This window comes from Octopus sinensis, linkage group LG14, assembly GCF_006345805.1.
Source record: "Octopus sinensis linkage group LG14, ASM634580v1, whole genome shotgun sequence".
In the NCBI taxonomy this organism is placed as follows: Eukaryota; Metazoa; Mollusca; class Cephalopoda; order Octopoda; family Octopodidae; genus Octopus; species Octopus sinensis.
The window spans coordinates 62,579,087-62,606,730 of record NC_043010.1 but is presented as its reverse complement, the minus strand read 5'-3'; the positions used below and the strand labels follow the sequence as shown (position 1 = coordinate 62,606,730).

Below are 27,644 nucleotides of genomic sequence, written 5' to 3'. Positions count from 1 at the left end.
TGGCCATGCTGGAGCACCACATTTAGTCAAACAAATCGACCCCAGGAATTATTCTTTGTAAGCTTAGTACTTATTCTATCAGTCTCTTTTGCTGAACTGCTAAGTTACGGGGACGTAAACACACCAACATCAGTTGTCAAACGATGGTGCGGGGACAAACATAAATACACACACACATATATATGATGGGCTTCTTTCAGTTTCCATCCACCAAATCCACTCACAAAGCTTTGGTCGGCCTGAGGTTATAGTAGAAGACATTTGCCCAAGGTGTCATGCAATGGGACTGTACCCAGAACCGGGTGGTTGATAAGCAAGCTACTTACCACACAGCCATGCCTGTAACAAAAGGATTAGTCATCTAAATTAAAATTTTCCTTCAACATTTCATGTTAATTTCTATTCCAAACACCACCTTATTAATAACAAAGTTTATTAACCCTTTCGTTATTAACTTGGCTGAAACCAACTCTGGCTCTGAGTACAAATATCTTGTTTTCATAAGTTTTGAATTAAAATCTTCCACCAAACTTTAGTCACAATTTATGTTCCTAACACTAGCTGAATGATAACTAAGTTTATTTTACTAAATTATTTGTTATATTTAAAGTAATTGAAAGAAACACAGAGCATCTCAAAAGAAATACAGTAACGAAAGGGTTAAATTGTTCATTATTCTCAGAATTAGCTGAAACAAAAGCAGTGCATTTCAAGAGAGATAGAGTAAGAAATGGGTTAAAAGCATTGCAGCAGTGAACAGGACATCTTGGTTCACAAGTACAGATATTTTGTCTAACACTCTACTAATTATAATAGCTAGTAGGACCCGTGAATATTTCTCAGGAGTGGCTGTGTGGTAAGTAGCTTGCTTACCAACCACAAGGTTCCAGGTTCATTCCCACTGTGTGGCACCTTGGGCAAGTGTCTTCTACTATAGCCTCGGGCCGACCGAAACCTTCAGTGGATTTGGTAGACGGAAACTGAAAGAAGCCCGTCGTATATATGTATATATATATATATATATATATATGTGTGTGTGTGTGTGTGTGTGTATATGTTTGTCCCCCCCCCACATCGCTTGACAACCGATGTTGGTGTGTTTTACGTCCCCGTAACTTAGTAGTTCGGCAAAAGAGACCGACAGAATAAGTACTAGGCTTCCATAGAATAAGTCCTGGGGTCGATTTACTCGACTACAGGCAGTGCTCCAGCATGGCCGCAGTCAAAATGACTGTAACAAGTAAAAGAGAATTAATAGTAAGCTTATTGGGTTATTTCTGAAAACTTCATGCAAAACACCTGTAAGCATGGCCTGTGTTGTGTCGGTATCAAAAGATAATTGCTCATCTACTAATAATTGAAAACAGAAAGAAATTGGTTACTTAATTCACAATTTTATAGACTTTAATATACAGCACTCTCCCTCATTTACTCTCCCTTTCTTTCACTCTTTCCTTTCCCTTCAATTAATCATGGGCTAAGTGATGGAGGAAAAAACTTAGTTCAAAAGAAAATATTTTATTTCTTTATAGCCCACAGGGGCCTAAACATAGAGGGGACAAATAAGGACAGACAAAGGGATTAAGTCAATTACATTGACCCCTTGTGGGTAGTAAAGAAATATATATCGACTCCAGTGATTTACTGGTACTTATTTAATCGACCCCGAAAGGATGAAAGGCAAGCTGACCTCAGAATTTAAACTCAGAATGTAAACGTGGATGAAATACCACTAAGTAGTTTGTCTGGCATGTTGCCATAATAAATATACTTCTTTCTACAACAGGCAGACGGCCTGAAATTTGGGGGCAACAGGTTAGCCGATTACATCGACCCTGAAAGGATGAAAGGCAAAGTTGACGTTGAAATTTAAACTTAGAACATGAAAACAGATAAAATACTGCTAAGCGTTTTCCACCTTAATAATAATAATATATTCTATTATAGGCACAAGGCATGGAGGGAGCAAAGCGATTGCATTTTTGAGCTCAGTGTTTCACCAGTTCTTATTTCATTGACCCTGAAAGGACGAAAGGTAAAGTCAACCCCAGCAGGGTTTGAACTCAGAGCATAAAGATTAATCATTTTGTCAGGAGCACTAACGTTTCTGCCAGCTCACCACCTTAATAATAATAATAATCCTATTATAGGCACAAGGCCTGAAATTTATCGACCCTGAAAGGATGAAAGGCAAAGTTGACCTCGGCAGAATTTGAACTCAGAACGTAGCAATGGGCAAAATACCGCTAAACATTTTGTCGCCTGAAATCTGGGTGGGGGACACACAAGTTGACTACATCGACCCCAGTGTTTCACTGGTACTCAATTCATCGACTCCAAATGGATGAAAGACAAAAGTCAACCTTGGCAGAATTTGAACTCTGAAAATGAAGACAGTTGAAATGGGTCTGGGACATTTAGCCCTGAGGATAACAGATGATGATTTAAAACTTCTTAAATGTATTGGAGAGGGGGTAATCAGCCAAGGGAGTAACTGTCATCAGCGGGGGAGGGATTGTCCTATGGGGGGATAATTGTCTTGATATGGACGCAATACCTATTTCTTTACTACCCACAAGGGGCTAAACACAGAGGGGACGAACAAGGACAAACGGATTAAGTCGATTATATCGACCCCAGTGCATAACTAGTACTTATTTAATCGACCCCAAAAGGATGAAAAGCAAAGTCAACCTCGGTGGAATTTGAACTCAGAACGTAGCGGCAGACGAAATACCTTTAAGCATTTTGCCCCGCATGCTAACAACTCTGCCAGCTTGCTGCCTTAATAACAACATTATCATCATCGTTTAACATCTGCTTTCCTTGCTAGCATGGGTTGGCCGATTTGACTGAGGACTGGTGAACCAGATGGCTGCAATCTTGATCTGGCAGAGTTTCTACAGCTGGATGCCCTTCCTAATGCCAACCACTCCGAGAGTGTAGTGGGTGCTTTTACGTGCCACCGGCATGAGAACAGTTAGTAATGTAGACACAAGGCCAGCAATTTTTGAGGGGAAGGAATAGGCTGTTACCATCAACTCTAGTTCTTGACTGAAGTTTTTTGTCAACTCTGAAACGATGAGAAGCAATGGTGACCTTCACAGGATTTCAATGCAGAAACAAGTCGGAACGTGCCCTAAAATATTATGCTCAATCCTCTCCTATGATCTTACCATGCCATTCACCATCGAAAACAATTTAAGGAAACAAAGAAAATACATTCACCCCCAACATGACAATTTTTGCTGTTTTGTATCCACTGAAAGAAAACAGTAAAATAGTAAAACAACGAAAAATATACAAAAAAAGAAACATTAACCCTTTAGCATTGAGATTTCTCTGTCAAATGTCATGTTTCTTCATTAAAATTGCTTCTAATTCATTAGGCATTATTTTGTAGCTTTGAAATTACGATGATGTGATTGTTTATTTTGAAAATGACATTTTAGGGTAGGTGTGAGAGGCTGGATCTGGCTGGTTTGAACATAAAAAAGGGAGAATATTTGGGACCAGTAAGGGCTGGTTTAAATGCTAAAGGGTTAAAAAATAAAAGACCAAACAAAGAAGATCAACATTTTTCTTTTCTTTTTTTTTTTAAATCAGAATCTGAATTTTAATTTAAAATTTCATTTATCGATCTCATTGAAATTTCAGTCCATTTTATAATTTCAAATCTGCAACATTTTTTTCAAACATAGACACAAAAAAAAAAAAAGTTTTCATTATTTTTATGAAAATACACAATGTTGATTGTTGAAGTTATAAAAAACACATTTGCTGTTGTTAATAGGTTTGTCTTTGTTTTAAATAACGGTCAGAAGATGAGTGTTTAGCCCCAGAAAGAACAAATGAGAAGTAAATCTTCCCCTGGATAAGAAGCTAAACTAACTCAACTAACATTCCCTAGAAAACCATGTATATGTGTGTACACACACACACACACACATATATATATATATATATATATATATATATAGGGAAAGTGTGTGGTTCAGTAATCTGGCTCACAATTGTTTTGTCCTTGAGCAAGACACTTTGTTTCACGTTGCTCCAGTCCACTCTGCTGGCAAAAATGAGTAGTACCTGTATTTCACAGGGCCAGCCTTGTCCCTCTGAATCACCCTAGGTATGTGTGTCTGTGGAGTGCTCAGCCACTTGCACATTCATTTCCCAAGCGGGCGGTTCCATTGGTCAGATGAACCGGAACCTTTGTCGTTGTAGCCAAGTGCCAAAATATGTATATACATATATATATCATCATCGTCGTCGTTTAACGTCCACCTTCCATGCTAGCATGGGTGGGATGGTACCGCAAGAACCAGCCAGGCTGAATCCTGCACCGGACTTCTGTGACTGTTTTGGCAGGATTTTTACAGCTGGATGCCCTTCCTGACACCAACCACTAACGTATGTGTGTGTAATTGTGTATGTATAGTGTTTTATTGAAACAGAAAAAACTTCTCAACTGTCTGACGATTGTTACATGAAACTCTGAGTAACAGCCATGTAAAGTCTTTTAAGCTTCAATGAAATCTTTTATTCCATCTTTGGTATTTCAAGAACCATTTCCCCATCTTTGCTTTTCCCCTGTGGACTTCCATACGTGGGCACATTGGCACGGGTGTGGGAGTGAGCATGTTTATATGAGTGTTGTGGAGGGAAAAATTGGGACAATGTTGTTCCAGGTTCAGTCCCACTGCATGGCACCTTGGACAAGTGTCTTCTACTATAGGCTTGGGTCGACCAAAGCCCTGAGAGTGGATTTGGCAGACGGAAACTGAAAGAAGCCTGTTATATATATATATATATGTGTGTGTGCGTGTGTGTGTGTATCTTTTTATCTATGGCCCAGCATCCGTTGACAACTGGTTTGATGTATTTATGACCTGTAACTTAGCAGTTTGGTAATAGAGACTGATAGAATAATTACCAGGCTTGAAAAAAAAGAAATAGTAATTGGGTCAATTTATTTGACTAAAAGTCCTTCTTGGCAGTGCCCCAGCATGGCCACAGTCTAATGACTGAAACAAGTAAAAGAAAAGTATACTGACCATTCACCTGTCAAGTGGCACCTGTTGTCAGCCAGTCTGACTGAGACATAGTGTATGTACTGTGTGTGTATATGTAGGTGTGTATGTGTGTCAGCATTTATGTTTACACCGGTCTAAAATCCACTGATATTCAAGTTGTGTCCGTTTGTCTCCTGTAACTTAGCAGTTCAACAAGTGGAGCAGGACAAAATAAGTATTAGGGTTGATATGACAGACTAAACCCATAAAGGTGGTGCCCCAGTATGGCCACGGTCCAATGAAGGAAAACAGTAAAAGAATATACAAATGTGTATGTGCAAGCATGCCTTCATACACACGCACACTTTGATGTGAGCCAATGCAACAGGCTGATGACTGCAAGGTTTTCAGTTCAATTCCAGCTCACAGAAATAAAGGAGTTTTTTCTTTGAGGTTTTTTTATTTTTATTCTTAAATCCAAAGCAGTTTCCATTCCAAAGAACTCTTTTTTTTTTAACCCTTTTGTTACCATATTTCTGTCTTGGTTCCAATTAATTTTGAAAATAAAGAAGAATTTAGTAAAATAATTGTTTCATTAAGTTATAGTTTAGAACAGAAATCAACAGTAAATTTCTCTGGTAGGTTTTGACTTAGATCATCCTTAAAATAGTTTTTATTGCAGAACCAGGGGTAGTTTCGGGTGGGTTGGTATCAAAAAGGTTAAAATTTGCCTTAGGGAATCTTCTCAATCTTGTCACTGTTTAACCCCAGGCCAGCAATGATTTAGGAAACTCATGATCAAAGGTGTAAAAGCTTTGATTATCTCATCTTTGTGTTATGTCAAAGTGTAATGAGGACTGCATCCTCCAATCTCGCTTTCCTTTTTAAAAGTGCGAGGGGCGGTTGGAGGAAATTTGGCTGCTATTTCTAGCATTTAGAGTGACCATACTGAGGTTCCACATGCTGGACATTGAACCAGCAATTAAGATGGTGGATAACGAATTAGGATGCTATTTCGTTTTGTTTTTTTTTAGTTTTATTATTATTTTAATAAGGAAAATATCTCAAAAAAGAGAAACAGTAAACAAGTCAATGGCTTTTACTTTAATTCATATTCATGTGTGGATTTGTGTGTGTTGGTTTTTCTCAGGAATCAACAAACTGAGTCACTGTTGATACAGGTATTGGAGTTAAGGTCTTTACAGAGAATAGAGATTAAAAAAAAAAAATATTCATTAAACAGGTTATTGAAATGATGTCTCAAGTTTTTATGTGGACAATCGAATAGAGGTCTTAAATGTTTGCACAAATAACTGAATTCAAAAATACCAAATTGTTTTAAATGGCTGCTTGAGCCATGATTCCAAAGAGTTAAAACAGATGCTTGAGCTAAGACCTCCAAATGTTTTGCTGGCTGCTTGAGCCAAGACCCTACATGTTTTAAATGGTAGCTTGAGCCAAGATTCCAATTGGTTAACCAGATGCTTGAGCCAAGTCTCCAAATGTTTTTAATGACAGATTGAGCGAAGATCCCCAAATGTTTGAACTAAGACCTCCAAATGTTTTGCTGGCTGCTTGAGCCAAGACCCTACATGTTTTTAACAGTTGCTTGAGCCAAGATCCTACATGTTTTAAACAGATACTTGAACCAAGTCTCCAAATGTTTTTAATGACCGATTGAGGTCAAGATCTCCAAATGATTATACAGATGTTTGAGCTAAGTCTCCACATGTTTTTAATGGTTTCATGAGCCAAGATCCTTAAATGATTAATACAGATACTTGAGCCAAGGTCTCAAATATGTTGTTCTGACTCAATGACAGAAATGTTTGAGCTCAAATACTTGATCTGAACTTCTCGTTTTATATATCCACCACTTCTAGCAAGTGTGTAGATATTTATATAGACACTTGTGGTGGTGTATCAATTGTTAAGCGATATGTTTTTGTTTTGTTTATTGTAGTTTAATCTTTTTTTTTAATCCATTTTCCAAAGCTATCATGACTAGGATATCTTTTGACTTTTTGTTGGAGCAATCAAATTGTTTTCTCGTTGGCTGCCCTTCCAGCCACCAACTGCTGAACCCCATGAAGTTGCGGGGCAAACACAGCTACATGTCTTGTGCAGGGACACAACACATTAGTTGCACTAAGGTTTGAACTGGTGACCGCATTGTCAACAGTCCACCACCTATACCTCTCACCCACTGTGCCTCACTCAGACACAGCTTATTCACTTATTAATTCAGTAATCCATTCCGTATGCCTCTTCTTGCTCTTACTCTTCCTCATCTTCAAGCTGGTTTCACTGCATCAATGTCTGAATGTTGTGGACAGCCTCCTGGCTCTCGCATTTCCTCTGGCCATAAGTCGGGTTCGATGTGTTGGTCCAGCCTGCATTCCAGTTGGCCGTTATGGCAGCGTTACGCTTCCAGTTGTAATTATTCTCAGCAGCTCTTTGCGGCACCATCTGTTGATGGTAGGTGGCCGTGTTCATTGTCGAGGTTGCAGTCATGTTCGATGACTGCTGAGATGGTGGCGGAGGCGGCGGCGGCGGCGCCTGCTGCTGCTGCTGCGGCTGTTGCTGCTGTTGTTGCCTTAGCGGCGCATGTTGATGCATCATCTGATGCGAGCAGGCCGACATTGTCGATGGATCTTTCTGGGCAGCTGGTTGCTGTTGTTGTTGTTGTTGTTGTTGTTGCTGCTGTTGTTGCTGCTGCTGCTGCTGTGGGGCCGCAGTAGAATATTTGATCTGCTGTTGTGAATACTGTGTGTTTGTTGTCATAACAGCCTGTTTGTGGATCGCCGCAGTTTGGTTAATCATCTGGGTAGTGTAGGTCCCTGAAGATGACGAAGCTTGAGGTGAAATCATCGATGGAGGTTTAGGAAGGTTTGGGGCTTGGTTAGCGCCCGATGACGACGAGGTTGATGTGACTGAAGCTGAAGGCACACTGGTTGCTGACATCCGGTCCGCTTTGTGCACATTTTGGTGCTTGTTTAAATGGGACTTTTGGGCAAAGTTCTTGCCACAAATTGTACAATGGAATGGTTTCACCCCAGTATGAGTCCTTTCGTGATTCTCCAGTCGGTCCCTTTGGGGAAAAACCTTGTGGCAGTAAGAGCAAGGGAAGTGTTTACCTGTATCAGGAGCCAATAAGTGACGGTTGAGGTAGGCCTTCAGGGTGAAGCCTTTCCGGCATACATCACACTTAAAGGGTTTATCTGCGCTGCCGGGCCCGCTTTTACGTTTGCCCACCTGGTTAAGATGCTGGGGGCAGGTCTTGCTGTGGTTCTCGAAATGATGGAACTGATGATGATGCTGATGATGCTGGTGTTGATGATGCTGATGCTGATGTTGGTGGTGTTGATGCTGGTGTTGATGTTGGTGGTGTTGATGCTGGTGTTGATGCTGATGCTGATGTTGAAGGTGGTGCTGATGTTGTTGGTGGTGCTGGTGATGCTGATGGTGGTGATGATGTTGCTGCTGCTGCTGTTGTTGTTGTTGTTGCTGCTGCTGCTGCTGATGCTGTTGCATGGAATTCATCATCATGGTCATCGCCAGGGTCTTGCGGCGCTTCATGCTCCGGTCGACGGCGTTTGGCGACTTTGTGCCGGTGTGGACGTGCTTGTGGGTGTTCAGGTGTGACTTCTGTGAAAACGACTTGGAGCAGATGTTGCAGACAAACGGCTTGACCCCCGTGTGAGTGCGTTCGTGCGTCTCGAGGCGGTCCCTCTGCGGAAAGATCTTGCTGCAATAACTGCAGGGGAAGTGTTTACCGGGCTCAGGGGCCAACAGGTGTCGATTCAGGTAGGCTTTCAACGTAAATCCTTTACGGCATATTCCACATTTGAAAGGTTTGTCCCGGGACTTGTCTGGTTTCTTGATCAGCTCCATAAAGTTTGTAAATCCGTTCTGTGATGCCGTTCCACCGCAAGTGTGTACCTCAGCCTGACTATCATTATTAATACCACAACAGTTGTTGTTAAACTGTTGTTGCTTTCCCCCACACTGCATCTGGTACATCGTCACTTTGCTCTTTTACACTATTATCTATATTATAACCGTTATTACTATATTATTACTACTACTATTATTATTATTATTATTATTATTATTATTATTATTATAATTATTAATATTATTATTAATATAATTATTAATAATAATTATTATTCTGTATTCTTAATGTTATTATTAATATTATCACCTACAACATAGGTTTGGAAATTTCCAGAAACTTCTTCAGTCTTTCACATTTTATACATCCTGGAATGTTTTAACTCTGATCTTAACACATACCAAATGTGTGTGTGTGTGTGTGTGTGTGCTGGCACCACTGCCAAATCTTGGACTCAATGTATTCTTATATTCTTGTAGTCACCCAATTAATCCCAATTAACAAATGAGAAGATAATGGCAGATGTACAGTGCACAGTCCACCTATGGTCAGTCAAACAGGGTACATTCCAATGATTTATCAATAACCTAAACAAACCAATCCCATTATTCTAAAGGTGTAAGTGCTCCCTCCAGTGTAGGGTCCAAAGATGTCAAAAAAGATGTCTATAAAATATAATATAAAACATTAAAATTTCCTCTTGTAGTAATTAAAAATGTGGAGATGATGAGATATTATGCATAAGAAGAGTTCAGATCTGGGAAGGGACTTGAAAGTAATCCTTTGTTTTTTTTCTCCTCCTTCTTAAAGTTGATGAAGGTGAAAGCAATAGACACACAAACGGTCGGGTTTGCTGGAATTATAAACTGGTTGTTGCTGGGTCAGAATCAAGTCAGAAGATCTCCAATTGCGGGACATCATCTCGTAGCAGAGCATCAGCCAGGTGATAGGCAGACAGGTGAACCTGCGGCAAGATACAAGTTAGAGAATTATGAGAGATATAAAGGAGAGAGGGAAAAAGAGAGAGAGAGGTAGAGGTACAAACAGAGAGAGATAGAGGTAGAGGGACAAAGAGAGTGAGAGAGAGATGTACAAACACAGACAGAGAGAGAGAGAGGTAGAAGGACAAACAGAATGAGAGAGAGGTACAAACACAGACAGAGATAAAGGTAGGGGGACAAACACTGTGTGAGAGAGAGAGAGAGGAAGAGAAACAAACAGACAGAGTGAGAGAGAGAGAGAGAGAGAGAGAGAGAGAGAGAGAGAGAGAGAAAGAGACAAAGAAACAGCAAGAAAGATTTCAATATTCCATTAAAGCAGCAAACAGACAGAATCATTTACATGTTGAATAAAATACCTGGTGGTATTTCGTTTGCCCTTACATTCTGAGCCCTGGGGCTGATGTAATCAACTTGCTGACCTTGTGCCAAAATTTGAAACCCATATTACATTCCGGCATAAAGGAGGTGAGTTGGCAGAGTTGTTAGCACACTGGACAAAATGCTGCTAAAATATGTACCAGTCATGCACTGGGGTTGATGTAATCAATGTCCCCCCACTCCTGAACTTGCTGGCCTTGCGCCAACATTTGAAACCATTGTCGTGTTTCAATATTAAACAAATGGCTGAGGAGCAAACTGGCAGAATGATTACTGCATCGGGACAAAATGCTTCGCACCATTTCTTCCGACTCTACATTCTGAGTTCAAATTCTGCGGAGATCGACTTTGTCTTTCATCCTTTTGAGGAAGGATAAAGTAAGTACCAGTTGAGTACTGGGGTGGATGCAATCAACTCTCCAACCTCACAGAAATTGCTGGTCTTGTGCCAACATCTGAAACTAATTAATTACGAGGAGTTAATTATCATTTTAGTCAATGTGGCACGTAAAATGCATCACCTCAACATGGCTGATGCCAGTCTCCCCTGACTGGCTTCTGTACCGGTGGCACATAGAAAGCACTATTTGAACGTGATCGATGCCAGAGCCACCTGACTGGCTCTTCTGCGGAGTGGCATGTAAAAAGCACCACCCGAACGTGGCCGATGCTATAGCCCCCTGACTGGATCCTGTGCCCATAGCATGTACAAAGCACCACCTGAACATGGCTGATGCCAGTGTCCCCTGACTGGCTCCTGTACCAGCAGCACATAGAAAGCACTATTTGAATATGATCGATGTCAGGGCCGCCTGACTGGCTCATCTGCAGAGTGGCATGTAAAAAGCACCACCTGAACATGGCCGATGCCATACCCGTAGCATGTAAAAAGCACCACCCGAACGTGGCCGATGCCAGTGTCCCTTGACTGGCTTCTGTACTGGTGGCACATAGAAAGCACTATCCGAATGTGATCAATGCCAGGGCTGCCTGACTGGCTCCTCTACCGGTGGTACATTAAAAGCACCACCCGAATGTGTCCAATGCCATAGCACACTGACCGGTCCCGGTGCCTGTAGCACGTAAAAAGCACTATCCAAACATAATTGATGCCAGGACCGCCTGACTGGCTCCTGTGCTAGTGGAACGTAAAAAGCACCCACTACACTCTTGGAGTGGTTGGCATGAGGAAGGGCATCCAGCTGTAGAAACTCTGCCAGATCAGAATGGAGCCTGGTGCAGCTGCTGACTCTCCAGACCCCAGTCAAACCGTCCAACCCACGCCAGCATGGAAAACAGATGTTAAACGATGATGAGGAGGAGGAGGATGATGTTCCCCTAAGATTCACACTTTTTGCAGCAATCCCTCAGTTTTTCTAAGCCCTGTAAACAAACTTCAACGGTCAGGGCCCCTAACCAGGCCCTTCACAAGAATACCCTTAAAGCCAAGAACTTTACAGCACCTTCACAAATATTTCAACGTTGGAGAAATGGGGAATTTGGCAGTTATTGAAGTGTCAGCTAAAACGGTTCTAATTTGTTGTTTTCTGAGTTCAAACCCTACTGGGGCCCAATTTGCCTTTCATCTTTCCAGGGTGGTTAAATAAAATAGCAGCCTAAGGATTAGACTTCCACATCTCCGTCCCCCTTTTTTTGCATAAATTGGTTACATGCCACCCTAAGAAGACTTATGGACGATCACCCACAACATTCCTTTAATCAAAAATGGTGAATGTTTGAGAAAGGAACTACCAATTTCTTCTCACAGAGGTAGCAATATGGCATCGGTACCATTCAAGGCTGCAACCGTGGAATGGAATGGTAAATAATAAGGGGTAGAAAGGAATTGGAGCATCAGAACTGATAAAATATAACCACATATGTATATATATGTGTGTGTGTGTGAGTATATATACTCTCTTTCTCTTTTACTTGTTTCAGTCATTTTACTGCGGCCATGCTGGAGCACCACCTTTTAGTCGAGCAAATCGACCCCAGGACTTATTCTTTGTAAGCCCAGTACTTATTCTATCGGTCTCTTTTGCCGAACCGCTAGGTAACGGGGATGTAAACATACCAGCATCGGTTGTCAAGCGATGTTGGGGGGACAAAGACAGACAAACACACACACACACACACATATATATATATACGACAGGCTTCTTTCAGTTTCCGTCTACCAAATCCACTCACAAGGCTTTGGTCGGCCCGATGCTATAGTAGAAGACACTCCCCAAGGTGCCACGCAGTGGGACTGAACCCGGAACCGTGTGGTTGGTAAGCAAGCTACTTACCACACAGCCACTCCTGCGCCTATATATATATCTTTTATCTTTTACTTGTTTCAGTCATTAGACAGCGGCCATGCTGGGGCATCACTTGGAAGAATATTTTAGTCAAATGAACCAACCCTCAGTATTTATCATTTTTTCAGAGTCTGGTAGTTATTCTATCAGTCCCCTTTGTCAGACTGCTAGATTACAGTGACATAAACACGCCAACACTGGTTATCAAGAAGTGGTGGGTTGGTGGGGCAAACATAAACGAAAACACACACACATACGATGGGCTTCTTTCAGTTTCCATTCACCGAAATCCACTCACAAGGCTTTAGTCAACCAAAGGCTATAGTAGAAGATGCTTGGCCAAGGTGCCATGCAGTGAGATGAACCCGGAACCATGCGGTTGGGAAGCAAGCTTCTTACCACACAGCCAACGTCATTTGATAATTGTAAATGAGTGTTAGAAGTCATAGAAGCAGTGTTGTTCATGTCCAATCTGCCATAAAAACATATCCAGCCATGGGGAAATGCTACGTTGCTCAGAGACGGGGGAAGGTTAGCAACAAGGAAGGGCACAGAGCCATAACGAAGAATTCTGCCTCAACAAATCCTGTCAGAATCATAGAAGCAGGGAAAGTGGATGATGATGATACAATCATAAGTGATGTGGTCGGTGGAACAGAGTTGTTTAAATCAACTATGTTTAAGCCTTAAGCATTTAAACCGGTCATATCCAGTTGAAAATCCTACTCGATCTATGTTCAAAGTAGCCGGATCTGTTCTCTCACACCTACCCTGCAATGTTGTCAAGCATTAGGGAGAGGGAGGACAAACACAGACACAAAGGAACATGCACACGCACATAAATATGTGTGCGTATGTGTGTGTGTGTATGTATATATCAATTGCAGCGTGGAAGGTGTTTGGAAGCCATTTAAGAAACACACAAAAACCGTTAGATTCACTTCAACATTCAAAATTTAATTTGTCAAAATATTTTCGTCGCTTTGAGACCCGTGACCTGTTCACTGACTAAAATTCCATGCTGCATCGGAGGTGCAGCATGGAATTTTGTCAAAGCGACGACAATATTTTGGCAAATTAAATTTAAATGTTGAAGTGAATCTATCGGTTTTTGTATGTTTCTTAAATGGCTTACAAACACCTTCCATGCTGCAATTGTTTGCGTTCCAGCAAACGATCTGAGATCAGGTCACTTGCTATGCAAGTACATCTCCATAATATATATATATATATGTGTATATATATCATCATCATCATCGTTTAACGTCCGTTTTCCGCGCTAGCATGCGTTGAACGGTTCGACCAGGGTCTGGGAAGCCAGGGGCTACACCAGGCTCCAGTCTGATCTGACAGTGTTTCTACAGCTGGATGCCCTTCCTAACGCCAACCACTCCACGAGTGTAGTCATATATATATATATGGGTCTGGTGGTACGTAAAAAGCACTATCCGACTCGTGGCCGTGGCACGTAAAATACTCCAATGCGACCGTACGACAGGCACCCTTGCCAACCCCCTTTGCTTGTGAAGACATGTTGGGGCAAGCGAAATCGAAATCGAATTGAACCAGCCAGGATCCCTGGTCTGGTGGTACGTAAAAAGCACTATCCGACTCGTGGCCGATGCCAGCACCGCCTCGACTGGCTTCCGTGCCGGTGGCACATAAAATACACCAATCTGACCGTGGCCGTTGCCAGCCCCGCCTGGCACCTGTGCAGGTGGCACGTAAAAAGCACCCACTACACTCACGGAGTGGTTGGCGTTAGGAAGGGCATCCAGCTGTAGAAACATTGCCAAATTAGACTGGAGCCTGGTGCAGCCTTCTGGCTTCCCAGAATCCCCGGTCGAACCGTCCAACCCATGCTAGCATGGAGAACGGACGTTAAACGACGATGATGATGATGATGATGATAGGCTTCTTTCAGTTTCTGTTTATCAAATCCACTCACAAGGCTTTGATTTGCCTGAAGCTAAAGTAGAAGACACTTGCCCAAGGTGCCATGCAGTGGGACTGAACCCGGAACCACTCACTTCGTATCACACAGCCACGCCTTTGCCTATCAAGAGTTCTGTTTAAAAAAATAACACGAATAATGATAAGTAATCTTATCAGATATTTAAGCTTTTTGAATATTTTCGGTGCAGAAGCACCTAATATTAACACACCATAAATATATGTGGAGGCATATGACTTAGTGGTGAGGCTGTTGCACTCATCATCATAAGAGTGTGAGTTCGATTCCCAGACTGGGCGATGCATTGTATTCTTGGAGTAAAATATTTTATTTGATGTTGATGCAAACCACTCAGCTGCAACAGACTGGGGTCCCGTCCAAGGTAAGAATATACACATCATAGAAAGTGGGAAATTGGCCTTCTGAGCCTAGGGATCAGGAAGGACCATTCAGCCTGGATATACATCATCATCATTGTTCATTTTCCATGATGGCATGGGTTGGACGGTTTAATAGGAGCCGGCAAATAAGAAGACAGCCTCAATCCCTACCTGTTTGCTGTGGCATGCATACTTCCCAACACCAACCAATCCAAGAGTGTAGTGGGTGCTTTTACGCGCCACTGGCACGAGGGCCATGCATGTGTGTGTGTGTGTGTGTGTGTGCAGACATGGCTATGTGGTCAAGAAGCTTGCTTCCCAACCTCTTACTTTCAGGTTCAATATCACCACATGGCACTTGGTGCAAGTGTTCTCTACTATAGCCCTGGGTCAACCAAAGTCTTGTGAGAGAATTTGGTAGATGGAAACTAAACGAAGCCAGTCACATATATTTGTGTGTGCATGAGTGGTGACGAGTGATGGCAGGAAGGGCATCAAACTATAAAAAAATCTGCCTCAAAAATGAAAAGAGAACTACAGAACTGTAACAGTGTGTCAAATGCAGAAATGGAGTCATCCCTCAGTTGCTGAATCTGGGGTATGAGTTTTTTGTTTCGAAAGCACATCTCAGAACTCATCTTTATGCGGCTGGCCCAAATGATACAAAGTTCATTCCAGCAGACACACTCATGTGCCATATTTGTAGTAAGACCTCCAAGCGACACACGGGTCTGAAAAGGCATTTAAATTTAAATATCCACAAACCAGACAAGGCAGACAACACAGTGCCATTATTTACATTTGATGGATATTTGTCCTCATTTTGTTTGTTGTTAACACGATGTTTCGGCTGATATACCCTCCAGCCTTCATCAGGTGTCTTGGAGAAATTTCAAACCTGGGTTCACATTCCTAAGGTATGGACATGGGCATACAGTGTAGTGGTTAAGAGCGCGGGCTACTAACCCCAAGATTCTGAGTTCAATTCCAGGCAGTGATCTGAATAATAATAATAATAGTAATAATAATAATAATTCGAAAAATAAGGGGCATTACCTTAGTTCACTGGTAGTGAACAGCTGACACTGTAGTTCATCTCCAGCGTTAGAAGCTGTGCAAAGGCAATAATGATAATGATAATAATAATAACAACAGCAACAACAATAATAATAATAACAACAACATTGGCAAAATATCTTAGGAATGAGAACCCAGGTTCAAAATTTTCCCAAGACACCTGATGATGAAGGCTGGAGGATATATAAGACGAAACGTTGTGTTAACAACAAACAAGATGAGGAGAAATATCCGTCAAATGTAAACAATGTACATAATTCCTCATCTCTTAAATAATAGAAGTGCAACACAGTGCCACTTGAAGTGAAACACATTTGCATTGTTTATAATGGAGATTTCAAACAGCACTTGGGACTCAAAAGCCACTCGTGTTCTGATGTGGGGGGAAAAAGTACATCTAACAATATGTACTCAAACTTTGAATAGGAGCAAACCTACCCTCTCTATCTCTCTGTATATATATTATTTATATTATATATATAAGCACAGGAGTGGCTATGTGGTAAGTAGCTTGTTTACCAACCACATTGTTCCGGGTTCAGTCCCACTGTATGGCATACTATAGCCTTATGAGTGGATTTAGTAGACGGAAACTGAAAGAAGCTTGTCGTATATATATATGTATGTGAGTGTGTATGTTTGTGTGTCTGTGGTTGTCCCCCCAACATCGCTTCACAACTGATGCTGGTGTGTTTACGTCCCCGTAACTTAGCAGTTCGGCAAAAGAGACCGATAGAATAAGTACTGGGCTTACAAAAGAATAAGTCCCGGGGTCGAGTTGCTCAATTAAAGGCGGTGCTCCAGCATGGCCGCAGTCAAATGACTGAAACAAGTAAAAGAGATAACTATAAAGCTACTAAATCCATGTTTTCTAATACACAACCTGCAAGGCCATGAGAGTGGGGTGCAGTCGTTGATTCAACTGAGGGAGTCTTCTGTACTTTTGAAAACATCTAGACACACCTCAATTAGTAAGGGGTTTTATTATCACTGAGAAGAAATAGGATAGCTCAAGGGTCAGTGAGGAATTACAGGGGGTCAATGATAGCCAAGGGGTCGAATGGGGGTTGGCGTGTGAAAGACCAGCTCACCCAGATGAACTGCTTGAAATACTTGGTTAGTGCCATGCCCATCCCTCATGTTGATGTTGTCAATTTTAATAAAAGATATTCCAGCAATATGATACGTTTATCACATTTTCTAACCACGAAAACAATTTCATAAAAATTGAAAGTTTAATACTGTATACTCTTGCACTTAGTTTTAAATGTAAAAAGTGTGTCATCTTCAATAGAATTCTTTAATTTGTCGTTCATGTATATTTTAGCTAACATTTTAATTGTCAGCACCAGTACTCAATATGCATTTAAGATATGGTACAGTAGGGTAAGGTATTAAGATATTTTAAATGAAGAGGGTGTCGATGCAGAAGTGGCTAAAGGGTGTCAATGGTCAAAAACGTTTGGCAACCCCTGGGATAGCTGGAGATGTTTCCCCCTCCTCACACACACACAGACATATTTCTTGGATTGGAGATGCTACAATAGGTTCTGAGGTAGGTTTATGATCCCTAATACAAAGAGTGTCAAGTGACATCTTGGGCAACTACTTTCTATAGCTCTGGGTCAATCTATATTTTGTGAATGAAATTGAGGAGATGGAGACCCTGGTTGGTTGGATTGCATCTATAATTCAAAGGCTGAACCATGTCTCTCTCTCTCTCACACATACATACATACATACATACATACATACATACATACATACATACTACATACATACATACATACATACATCATTAATTTTGATTCTGCCTGAAAATTAAGTTAATCTTCTTCAAGAGGCCACAACTAAGACACATTTCAGCATGCTGCACCAGAAATTTCCAACCACCGATAGTTACAGCAAGTACTCAATATCATACTCTTTTACTTGTTTCAGTCATTTGACTGTGGCCATGCTGGAACACCGCCTTTAGTCAAGGAAATTGACCCCAGGACTTATTCTTTGTAAGCCTAGTACTTATTCTATCAGTCTCTTTTACTGAACTGCTAAGTTACGGGGATGTAAACACACCAACATCGGTTGTCAAGTGATGTTGGGGGGACAAAGACAGACACAGAAACACACACACACATATATATACATATAAACAATGGACTTCTTTCAGTTTCTGTCTACCAAATCCACTCACAAGGCTTTGGTTGGCCCGAAGCTATAGTAGATGACACTTGTCCAAGGTGCCACGCAGTGGGACTGAACCCAGAACCATGTGGTTGGTAAGCAAGCTAGTTGTTTTTCTCTACTAATAACATCATCTGTAACTGAATAGATCTTTGTCCCCCATTGAGGTATAGAATTCATCAAAATATAACATCTTGATATGGTCTGCTGTTCAGGACAAAAACATTGGCTACTAAAGCCTGTACTGTGTTGAGCAATACTAATGAAGATGGGTGGAATGTGTCCATAAATTTCCTCTTTGATCTTGTGCTCAGGCCATATTTTGAGCCTTCCCAAGAAGCAATCTTTAAGTTCTTTCTTCATAGTCCGTATTTAGGCTTCCTGAAGAAGCCCCTCTCATTAAAGCCATTATCTGTTTTCTGAGTAAAGGATCTCTTTATTCCATAAGCCTTTCAGGGGTGCAAAATCAGTACAATATTTCTTGACAAGGAAGATGACAACTGCACTTTGTGTAGATCAGTGATCAGTGAAAATGTAAACACGAAACACACACACACAAATGTATATTCATTCATATATAAACTGAACATTTATACACACATACACACACATGCGCGTGCACATAGGTTACTTGGCAACCCTGCTGGAGCCGGTGACATGAGAAAAGCCACCCAGTAAGCACTATAAAGTGGTTGGCGTTAGGAAGGGCATCGGGCCGTAGAAATACTGCCAAAGCTGGAGCACGTTGTAGTGGTGCCATTCGCTGGGTTCTGCCAAACCCTCCGACCCATGCCAGCTTCGAAAACGGACGTAAAATGATGACGATGATGACATATATGTGTACAAACATACATACATGCACATATTTACAAACACACTCATAAAATATAAACACATAATTACATATACAACAATATATATATATATATGTATGTATACAATACGTTTAAGTACATATATTTACAAATATATATAGACACCCACACAACTTATATACGATATACGGGTATAAACATGTACAGTACATATGTTTGAGTATATGCCTGTGATTTGCAAAAAATATTCGCAACTTTCAAGACAAAATACCGTTTCCTTAACCACAGCCTTTCACTATCTCCCAAGTTACATTTATAACGGAACATCAGCGAAACCAACACACATACATACATATATATATATATATATATATACACACACACAATCATATGTATACAGACTGCATTTACATATACAAACGGTATATAGTTATGGTCGTGTAACAACCACAACAGATATGAAAACAAGAATTTTTTGTGTCTAGAGAAGACGTGTATATCAAATGCATGTAAGGCAAAGTATACCCGACCCAAGTATATTACTGGACCCTTTTCTACTCCCACCCTCTCCATCACAGGGTTATGGCCATAACCAGCTTTGGCGGGATTCTACATACATAAATCTCCAATCTATGTTTATATATATATATATACACACAGAAGCACTAATTCGTTGAATACTTCATTTTCAATACACATGTACGGATATATATATATATATATATATATATATATATATAGAGAGAGAGAGAGAGAGAGAGAGAGAGAGATGTATTATGTATCAATTACGTGTGTTTGTGTGTGTATACATATATATTACAAGTTTTAACAAGTCAGAAAGCAACCCGACCTTATAAATCATTTATGTAATAAACAAGAATAGTTCTGATTTCAAAATCTTTCTCAATGGAGAAGCCACATCAACTGAGATACCGAGATACATACATACATATATATATATATATGTGTATATATATATATATATATATATATATATATACACGTGTGCTGTGTTGCATGTCCATAACTATACACATACATACATGTATATATATATATATATGTACAGACACATACGCATATATACAGAGGAACAGTGTAGTTTCTCTGAGATCTCTGATCCGAAAAAAAAAATCTGAATTGAAAACATTATGGCAGTTAACAAATGTGTCCAACACACACACATATATATACACACATTTATACATACATATAAACATATGAATGTACACACACACACACATACACTCATTTATATATTATACACACACACACATGAAACCTTGCTCTACCATTCACTCTCTTTCCCTCTCTCTCTCTCTCTCCATACACATATATATATATATACATACGTGTGTATATATATATGTGTATATAAACACACACATACACGCAGAGGAAATAAAACTCAAGGTGTATTGTTTTCTTCCCTCACATCATCAGTATTTATTATTCATCAAACTTACCGTATCACGGTTGCTCCACATGAGTAATAGTAGTAGTAGTAGTAACAGTAGTGGTAGTAGTAGTAGTAACTCACCCTCTCTATATCGCTCTATCTATCTTTTTTTCTCTGTAATGTGTACATTTCTCTCTGTCTATCTTCCTCTCTTTATTTCTCTATTACACATTATTCCGTCTACAATACTCTCTCACTCTCTCTTTGTCACCTCCTCTCTCTCTCACACACATATATTATCTCTCCCTTCCCATCTCTCACTCTATATTTACATCATTCTTTCTTCTTCTTTCTTACTCTGTCTATATATATTTTCTCTCCCCCTCTCACTTTCTCTATATTCCCTCTCTCTCTAAATATACATATATATCGCTCTCTCTCTTTACATATATAAATCTTCGTCTCTCTCTCTCTCTTTACATATATAAATCTTCGTCTCTCTCACTCTCTCTCCTTCTCCAGTTTCAAACTTACCGTTTCAGAGATGCTCCAGAGTAGTAGTAGTAGTTCAGTCTTACCCCTCTCTCTTTATGTATTGCAATCTCTTGTCACTAAATTTCAGTCTTTTCCTCTCGCTTTATGGATGCTCTATGAGGAGTAGTGGTAGTAGGAGCTCCCCTTCTCTCTATCTATTTGTCTATCAATTGTATACCTCCCTGTTATAACACTTTCTCTCTCTCTCTCTCTCTCTCTCTCTACATAGATCTGCCACTCTCCCTCTAATTTCAAACTGCACGGAAAAGCGGAACTGGCTCAAAACAAATATAGTGTGTGTGTGTATGAAACTGTATGTGTGAGTGTCAGTAAGTGAGTCATACTGTGTATACGTCTTTGTGTGTGTGTTGCCACGGGCCGATAACTTCGTATAGAATAAGTCGGCCGATTTGGGTCTTTATGACTTCTGTTCCCTGAAATCTTTTATCAAATTTGCTTAAACTGGAGCCGTACGCCAGGAATACCATCTTTTAATACATCTATATAAGTATATATTTCATATTTTGCTAAATGCAACGAGCTGTCAGTCCTTCGGTCATTTATATAATTATACTGGCGAATAAAAGTATACAAGCCTATACTCCTTGTTTTGAATTCTATTTCTTCTGTATCGTCTAAAGCACGTATACATTTATACGTATATTTAAAAAATTGGACATATTCTTAATGCCGAAGTGTACATGTATTTTCCAGATATTTATTTTATATAACTCACTAAATTTTAAAGTATTCTTGAACGATTGTCAAAGTAAAAAGAAATATAGTGCGGGGATCGAAGTCAACTTCAGTCTGAAATAGCACTTTTTTCAAGGGGGACATGCACCGGTTAATGGTAGGGGGACATGCTTATCTCTCTTGCCTGGAGAGTACACGGAATGACTGGCAAAAAATATATTCACAAAAGAGGGAGAAGCAGGGGAGAGTAATTATGATAGTAAGATGGTGGTGGCGACGATGATGAAGGGGTGGTGGTAGCGGCGCTAATATAATGACGTAGAAGGAGGCGGCGGCGAGGGAGACGATGGAGTGGAGATGGCGGGAGTGATAGTGTTGGTGAAATGGTGGCGAGTGCGGTGATAATGATTGTTTTTTTTCTTTTTGCCATCGGTGGCGGTAAACTGCAGCCACTAACCTGATAAAGAAATTATTATCTTCCATCTCGCGCGCTCCACTGTGTATGCGTACGGCTACTGACATACTATAGGGTGTCTGAATGCTGTGTGTGTATATATATATATATTAATATTTAGCAGAACAGTGAGTCACAGGCTGAGAGTTTCGTTCATTGACTCTTACAAAACTTGATAAGTGCAAGTGAGTGAGTGTGTATATATGTAATCTACTTACGTATATAGCTTGCCGAAACTTCGAAGTCCCTGTCAATACTTTTCTTGTTAAAGAATAATAAATTTGTACATTATCAAAAGAATTGAGTAATCCTTCTGTTTCATGTAAAATTGTTTTTATTACAACGTAAAGCCGCGCATATAAACACGTATCTTATCTAACTGACTACCATTTGCTCTCGTGTATCACTTTCACTTTCTCTGAAACTTTAACTGTTGTTTATTTGGCGACCGCGGAAGACTTTTCTGTATCAATATTGTGATGCGACCAGCTGAATTGTCCTCAATAATACTTTTTGTGCGATTCAGAATTAATATATTTTGTGTGGTTTTGTGGTTAAAGATCAATGGTTGGGGTCGTACCACAGAATTTATTTTTGTGGTCTCTCATTATATAACCAACCCTAACTTCATATCTACATGCGGTCTCTATAACTTTTTCTTCTACCCTTAATCATTTTTATTTATTTTTCTAATAGACCCTTGAGACTGCTGAAAACGGCGGTTCGTTGATGTTATATTTGGACACCAGCAAGTTAACAGCTGGAAGGAAAAACTTGAAAAGGACACCAAGCTGTCTTTCACAACATTATAGGCTCCCAGGCAAATCACCTCACTGGGCTCTTTAAGTATTTATTTTCAGTGAATTACAACATATATTGATCAGAATCGATCCCCTAGAGCCGTAAGTTCCTGGCCCCCACCCCAGTCTCGTGTAACTGCCCAGTGTACCCATGCCTTATGACGGTACTGACAGGGTGGGAATTCCAAAAGATAGACGTCTTGGAGAAGGAACTAGAGGGTGCACACACTATGGGTGACAAGGATAGATAAATGCGTCTGGTTGAGCAACAAACCAGAAGATCTGTCGTGCAGGAGGTTCAAATGAACTGGCGTAATCCATTGAGTCCAGATAGACCAATGTCCTCACCTGAATGAGGATCACACAGTACATTTTGTTGAGGGGTTTATATTCCAGAGATACTATTCTAGGGTAAGCATTACATAGGCACCAAATATGGTAAATTTTACAATAATTCCATTCTTCCACATGATACCTGGTCATTGTACCCATATAAGGGTAAAGACCCCCTTCGGTCATGAATGACCATGGGATAGCACCTAGAAAGTTACCCTCCTAGACACAAGTCCGGGCAAGGTTGTTTATGGAAGACCAGCAGTCGCCCATGCATACCGGCCTCCCCACTCCATGCCACCAGTGTTATCCAAGGGAAAGACAAAGGCCGATACAGCTTGGCACCTGTGACGTCGCAACTCATTTCTACAGTTGAGTGAACTGGAGCAAACAAGGATATATATATGTATGTATATACATGTGTATATATATATGTATATGCACGTACATGTATGTATATATATATATATATATCATCATCATCATCATATATATATATATGTATATAGTAGAGGCGCAATGACCCAGTGGTTAGGGCAGCGGACTCGTGGTTGTAGGATCGCAGTTTCGATTCCCAGACCGGGCGTTGTGAGTGTTTATTGAGCGAAAACACCTAAAGCCCCATGCGGCTCTGGCAGGGGGTGGTGGCGATCCCTCCTGTACTCTTTCTCTCACTCTTTCTGCTGTTGGCCTGCTTGCTTAGCCAGCGGGGTGGCGTCATTTGAAGGCTAAAACAATGCGAAGCGCATTGTGACCAGCGATGTGTAGCTTCATCTGATAGCCTGGTCGGTCACGGTGATATACGTATATATATATATGTATATCCCTCTCTCTCTCTTTCGGAGAGGCACTGAGCACCTACAAGCCCACATACACACACGGCAGTAACTTCCACCTACCGAATTCAATCACAAAGCTTCAGTTGGCTCAGGGCTATACGTGTGTATATATATATATATATATATATATATCTGTATATATACATGGTCGTTCTCCGGCATGTCCACAGCCTTAGGACTGAAATGTATAAAAGAATATATATATATATATATGTGTATCATCATCATCATCGTTTAACGTCCGTTAAACGATGATGATGATGATGATGATGATACACATATATATATATATATATTCTTTTATACATTTCAGTCCTAAGGCTGTGGACATGCCGGAGAACGACCATGTATATATACAGATATATATATATATACACGTATAGCCCTGAGCCAACCGAAGCTTTGTGATGTATATAATATATATTATATACAAAAATATGTGTCAGTGTATCCTCCCCCTCCTCCTCATCATCATTTAGAGTCTGCTTCTCCATGCCGGCATGGGTTGGACAGTGTGACTGGAACTGGTTAGCTGGAGAACTGCATCAGGTTCCGGTCAAGAATATAATGGGTTTCACTTGCTTCACAACCTCGTCCCTGTGTGTATGGTTTTAATGATAACGAGCTTAAAAATAATTCAGAGCAGCTAGTAAGATGTATTTAAACAACAAAGTTATAAAAAGAAATGGAGTAAATATCATTAGAAGAGACATTCACGATTTATTGAAATTATTTACTTCCAGAGATGTTAGAACATGCCACTTATGAAAAAGCAGTGGGATTGCCTGAAGTGAAGAAAAGAACTGAGGATATGTTTCTGCCTCAATAGATGTCATCAGCACATCAGTGACCCTACCTTGTCTCCATAGACGAAAAAAATAAACTACATTTATGGCCTAGGTAATTTGCATGTGTGAAATGGAAATGAGCTGAGAGAAATAACACAAATGAGGCTTGCAGCATGTATTTATTTCAACAACAAAGACAAATCAAAGTGTTTATTAAATAGTATATAGCTTAAAGTTTGTGAATTTTCGTTGATAATTATGCCAAAGTTGTTGGTTCAGTATGTTATTACATCTTTTCTACTCTAGGCACAAGGCCTGAAATTGGTTTGGGGGGGAGGGGGCCAGTCAATTAGATCGACCCCAGTATGCAACTGGTACTTAATTCATTGACCCCGAAAGGATGAAAGACAAAGTCGACCCTGGCAGAATTTGAACTCAGAACATAACAGCAGACGAAATACCTATTTCTTTACTACCCACAAGGGGCTAAACACAGAGGGGACAAACAAGGACAGACAAATGGATTAAGTCGATGATATCGACCCCAGTGCGTAACTGGTACTTATTTAATCAACCCCGAAAGGATGAAAGGCAAAGTCGACCTCAGTGGAATTTGAACTCAGAACATAGCGGTAGATGAAATACCGCTAGGCATTTCGCTCTGCATGCTAACGTTTCTGTATAAGCAGTATGTTTTAGTGGTGGTGGTCATGGTGGAGGTGGGGGGGGGGAAAGCAGACTCAGCCAAAAGAACATTTTTTTTTTACCGTTCTTTGACATTCTAACTTTCTAAATAAGATTCTTCATTCCTTCACCAATGATCTTTAATAACATTTTACTCACATTATTTGTCTTGTTGTCTTTACCTTGTGTTATGTCTTCCTTTGCTTTGGCAATGGCATCAAAATTGGTTTAGACCAATCATTTGGCCATAAATTTAGGTTCCATATTTTTATACATAAACACTGTAACAATTTCTCTTTTACTCCAGACATGAATGGCAAACATTCTCTTTCTCTCCCTCTTTCTCTAACACAGTTTTTACTTTGATTATTATGATTGCATTCTCTTTGATTATTCCCTGTTGTATTCTTGAATAAGCTGCAGCAGTTTTCTTTCCATCTTTTGTAGAAACTTTTCCCTTCATAAAGCATATTACCATATTTCTCTTTGATAACATCAATTCTTGGTGCAAATTTTCTTCATATTATCTTCATTGCTTTGTAAAGATCTCTATTAGTGTTTCTTACTGAATTTTTTTTCCATTCTCATCATAAATTTTGTTGTTGTTTTCCTACTTCTCTTTCTTTTATCACATATTGAATTTCATTGCTCAATTGTTGCTTTCATTCTTTACATTCAAATGGTGTCAGATCTCTGAGTTTTTTACAGTCCTTATTCTTCAGTTTTATCTCATGTCTCATCTGTTAACCATTTCAGTAATTTTTTTTTTCTCTTACTTTGATATTTTTTCCTGCTATTTATAAAACAATTTTTTAGCTTTATTTCACAGTTCTTCCAGGTCACTCTTTCGCTTTACATTGCCAAAGTTTTTGAAATATTTTTTTTTATTTTGACATTACATTTATTTAGAATGTTTGCAAAATTGTATTTTCTTAATGTTTTAATCTTTTTATTGAAATATTATTTAATTATTGTAACAAGTCGATGGTCATCATTGGCAATCAGCAGATGAATGTAGTTTAACCTGTTTTAACCCATTAGTATTTAAACCGGCCATAACTGGCCAAAATAGCTAATCTGTTTTATGTTCAAACTGACCAGATCCAGGCTCTCACACCTACCCTACTATGTTATTCTACATTAAATAATTACACCATCAAGATCTTGAAGATATGAGATAATGCATGATTAATTCAAATCAATGTGAATCAATAAGCATTATGTTTGATAGAATAATCTGAACACTAAAGGGTTAACAGACCTTCTTTCTACACTTCCATTGTTGTTGGACTATAAAATGGTATTTCTTTTTTTTTTTTAATGAGGCTTGCAATTAGTTAAAATACAATTGTAAAGTTGCCTATGATATTGGTTAAATCATGTTTTAGAAATAAAAATATTTCAATAATCAGAATTCAACAAAATGGCTTCCCTGATTATTCTCAATGCCCAAACTGAAAATGTCCACAGTTACTGATTTTGTTGTTAGTTTTTCCACCTTAGTATTTCCATCTCCAATCAAAATGGGAACATCTGGTGGCAGAGATTGATTGATTTCTTCATCAAATACGTAACTGAATTGATCCAACACCTCATCATTCACAGCTGTTGTTGGATGATAAAACTGTGAGGATGTGAAGTTCAATGACTTACCTCCAAGTCTCATCGGCTGATTTTTATCCAAACAAGGTCTTAGGAGCAGTTCTATTCAAGATAATACCAGCTTTATGTCTTTAACTGTTTTAACTTTCTGAGGAAACAACCATGTTATCATTACCTGTTGCAATGATAAACCCCAACCACTTTCTCTCCATTAATATGGTTTAAGAAGTAGCAAAAAAAAATATTGGTTTTAAATTTTGGCTTAAGTCCAGAAATTTTGGGGGTGGGGATAAATTGATTATATTGGCTTCAGTGTTCAACTGGTCCTTTTTTATCAATCCTGAAAGGTAAAATCAACCTCAGCGGAATTTGAACTCGGAATGTAAAGACAAACGAAGCCCCACTGAGCATTTTGCCCAGTTTGCTAACAATTCAGCCAGCTCACTGCAAAAAAGATATTCTTTTCTACTCTAGGTACAAGGCCTGCTAGTTTTGGGGAGTGGGAGCCAG

The 27,644-nt window shown here is 39.8% G+C and overlaps 1 protein-coding gene across 1 annotated transcript in view; it reads right to left on the bottom strand.

Moving 5' to 3' along the window:
- Window positions 1-3,798: 3,798 nt before the first annotated feature.
- The window catches only part of LOC115219444 (zinc finger protein 91-like), a 37,632-nt gene continuing 13,786 nt past the window's right edge, over window positions 3,799-27,644 (bottom strand). The window contains exons 2-4 of the mRNA XM_029789609.2: window positions 9,753-9,874; window positions 9,508-9,575; window positions 3,799-9,047 (exon numbers count right to left, since the gene is read on the bottom strand). Of these exons, the coding sequence (XP_029645469.2) occupies window positions 7,317-9,047; window positions 9,508-9,575; window positions 9,753-9,874 (1,921 nt within the window). The 3' untranslated portion in view covers window positions 3,799-7,316. The remainder of the gene's footprint in view (window positions 9,048-9,507; window positions 9,576-9,752; window positions 9,875-27,644) is intronic.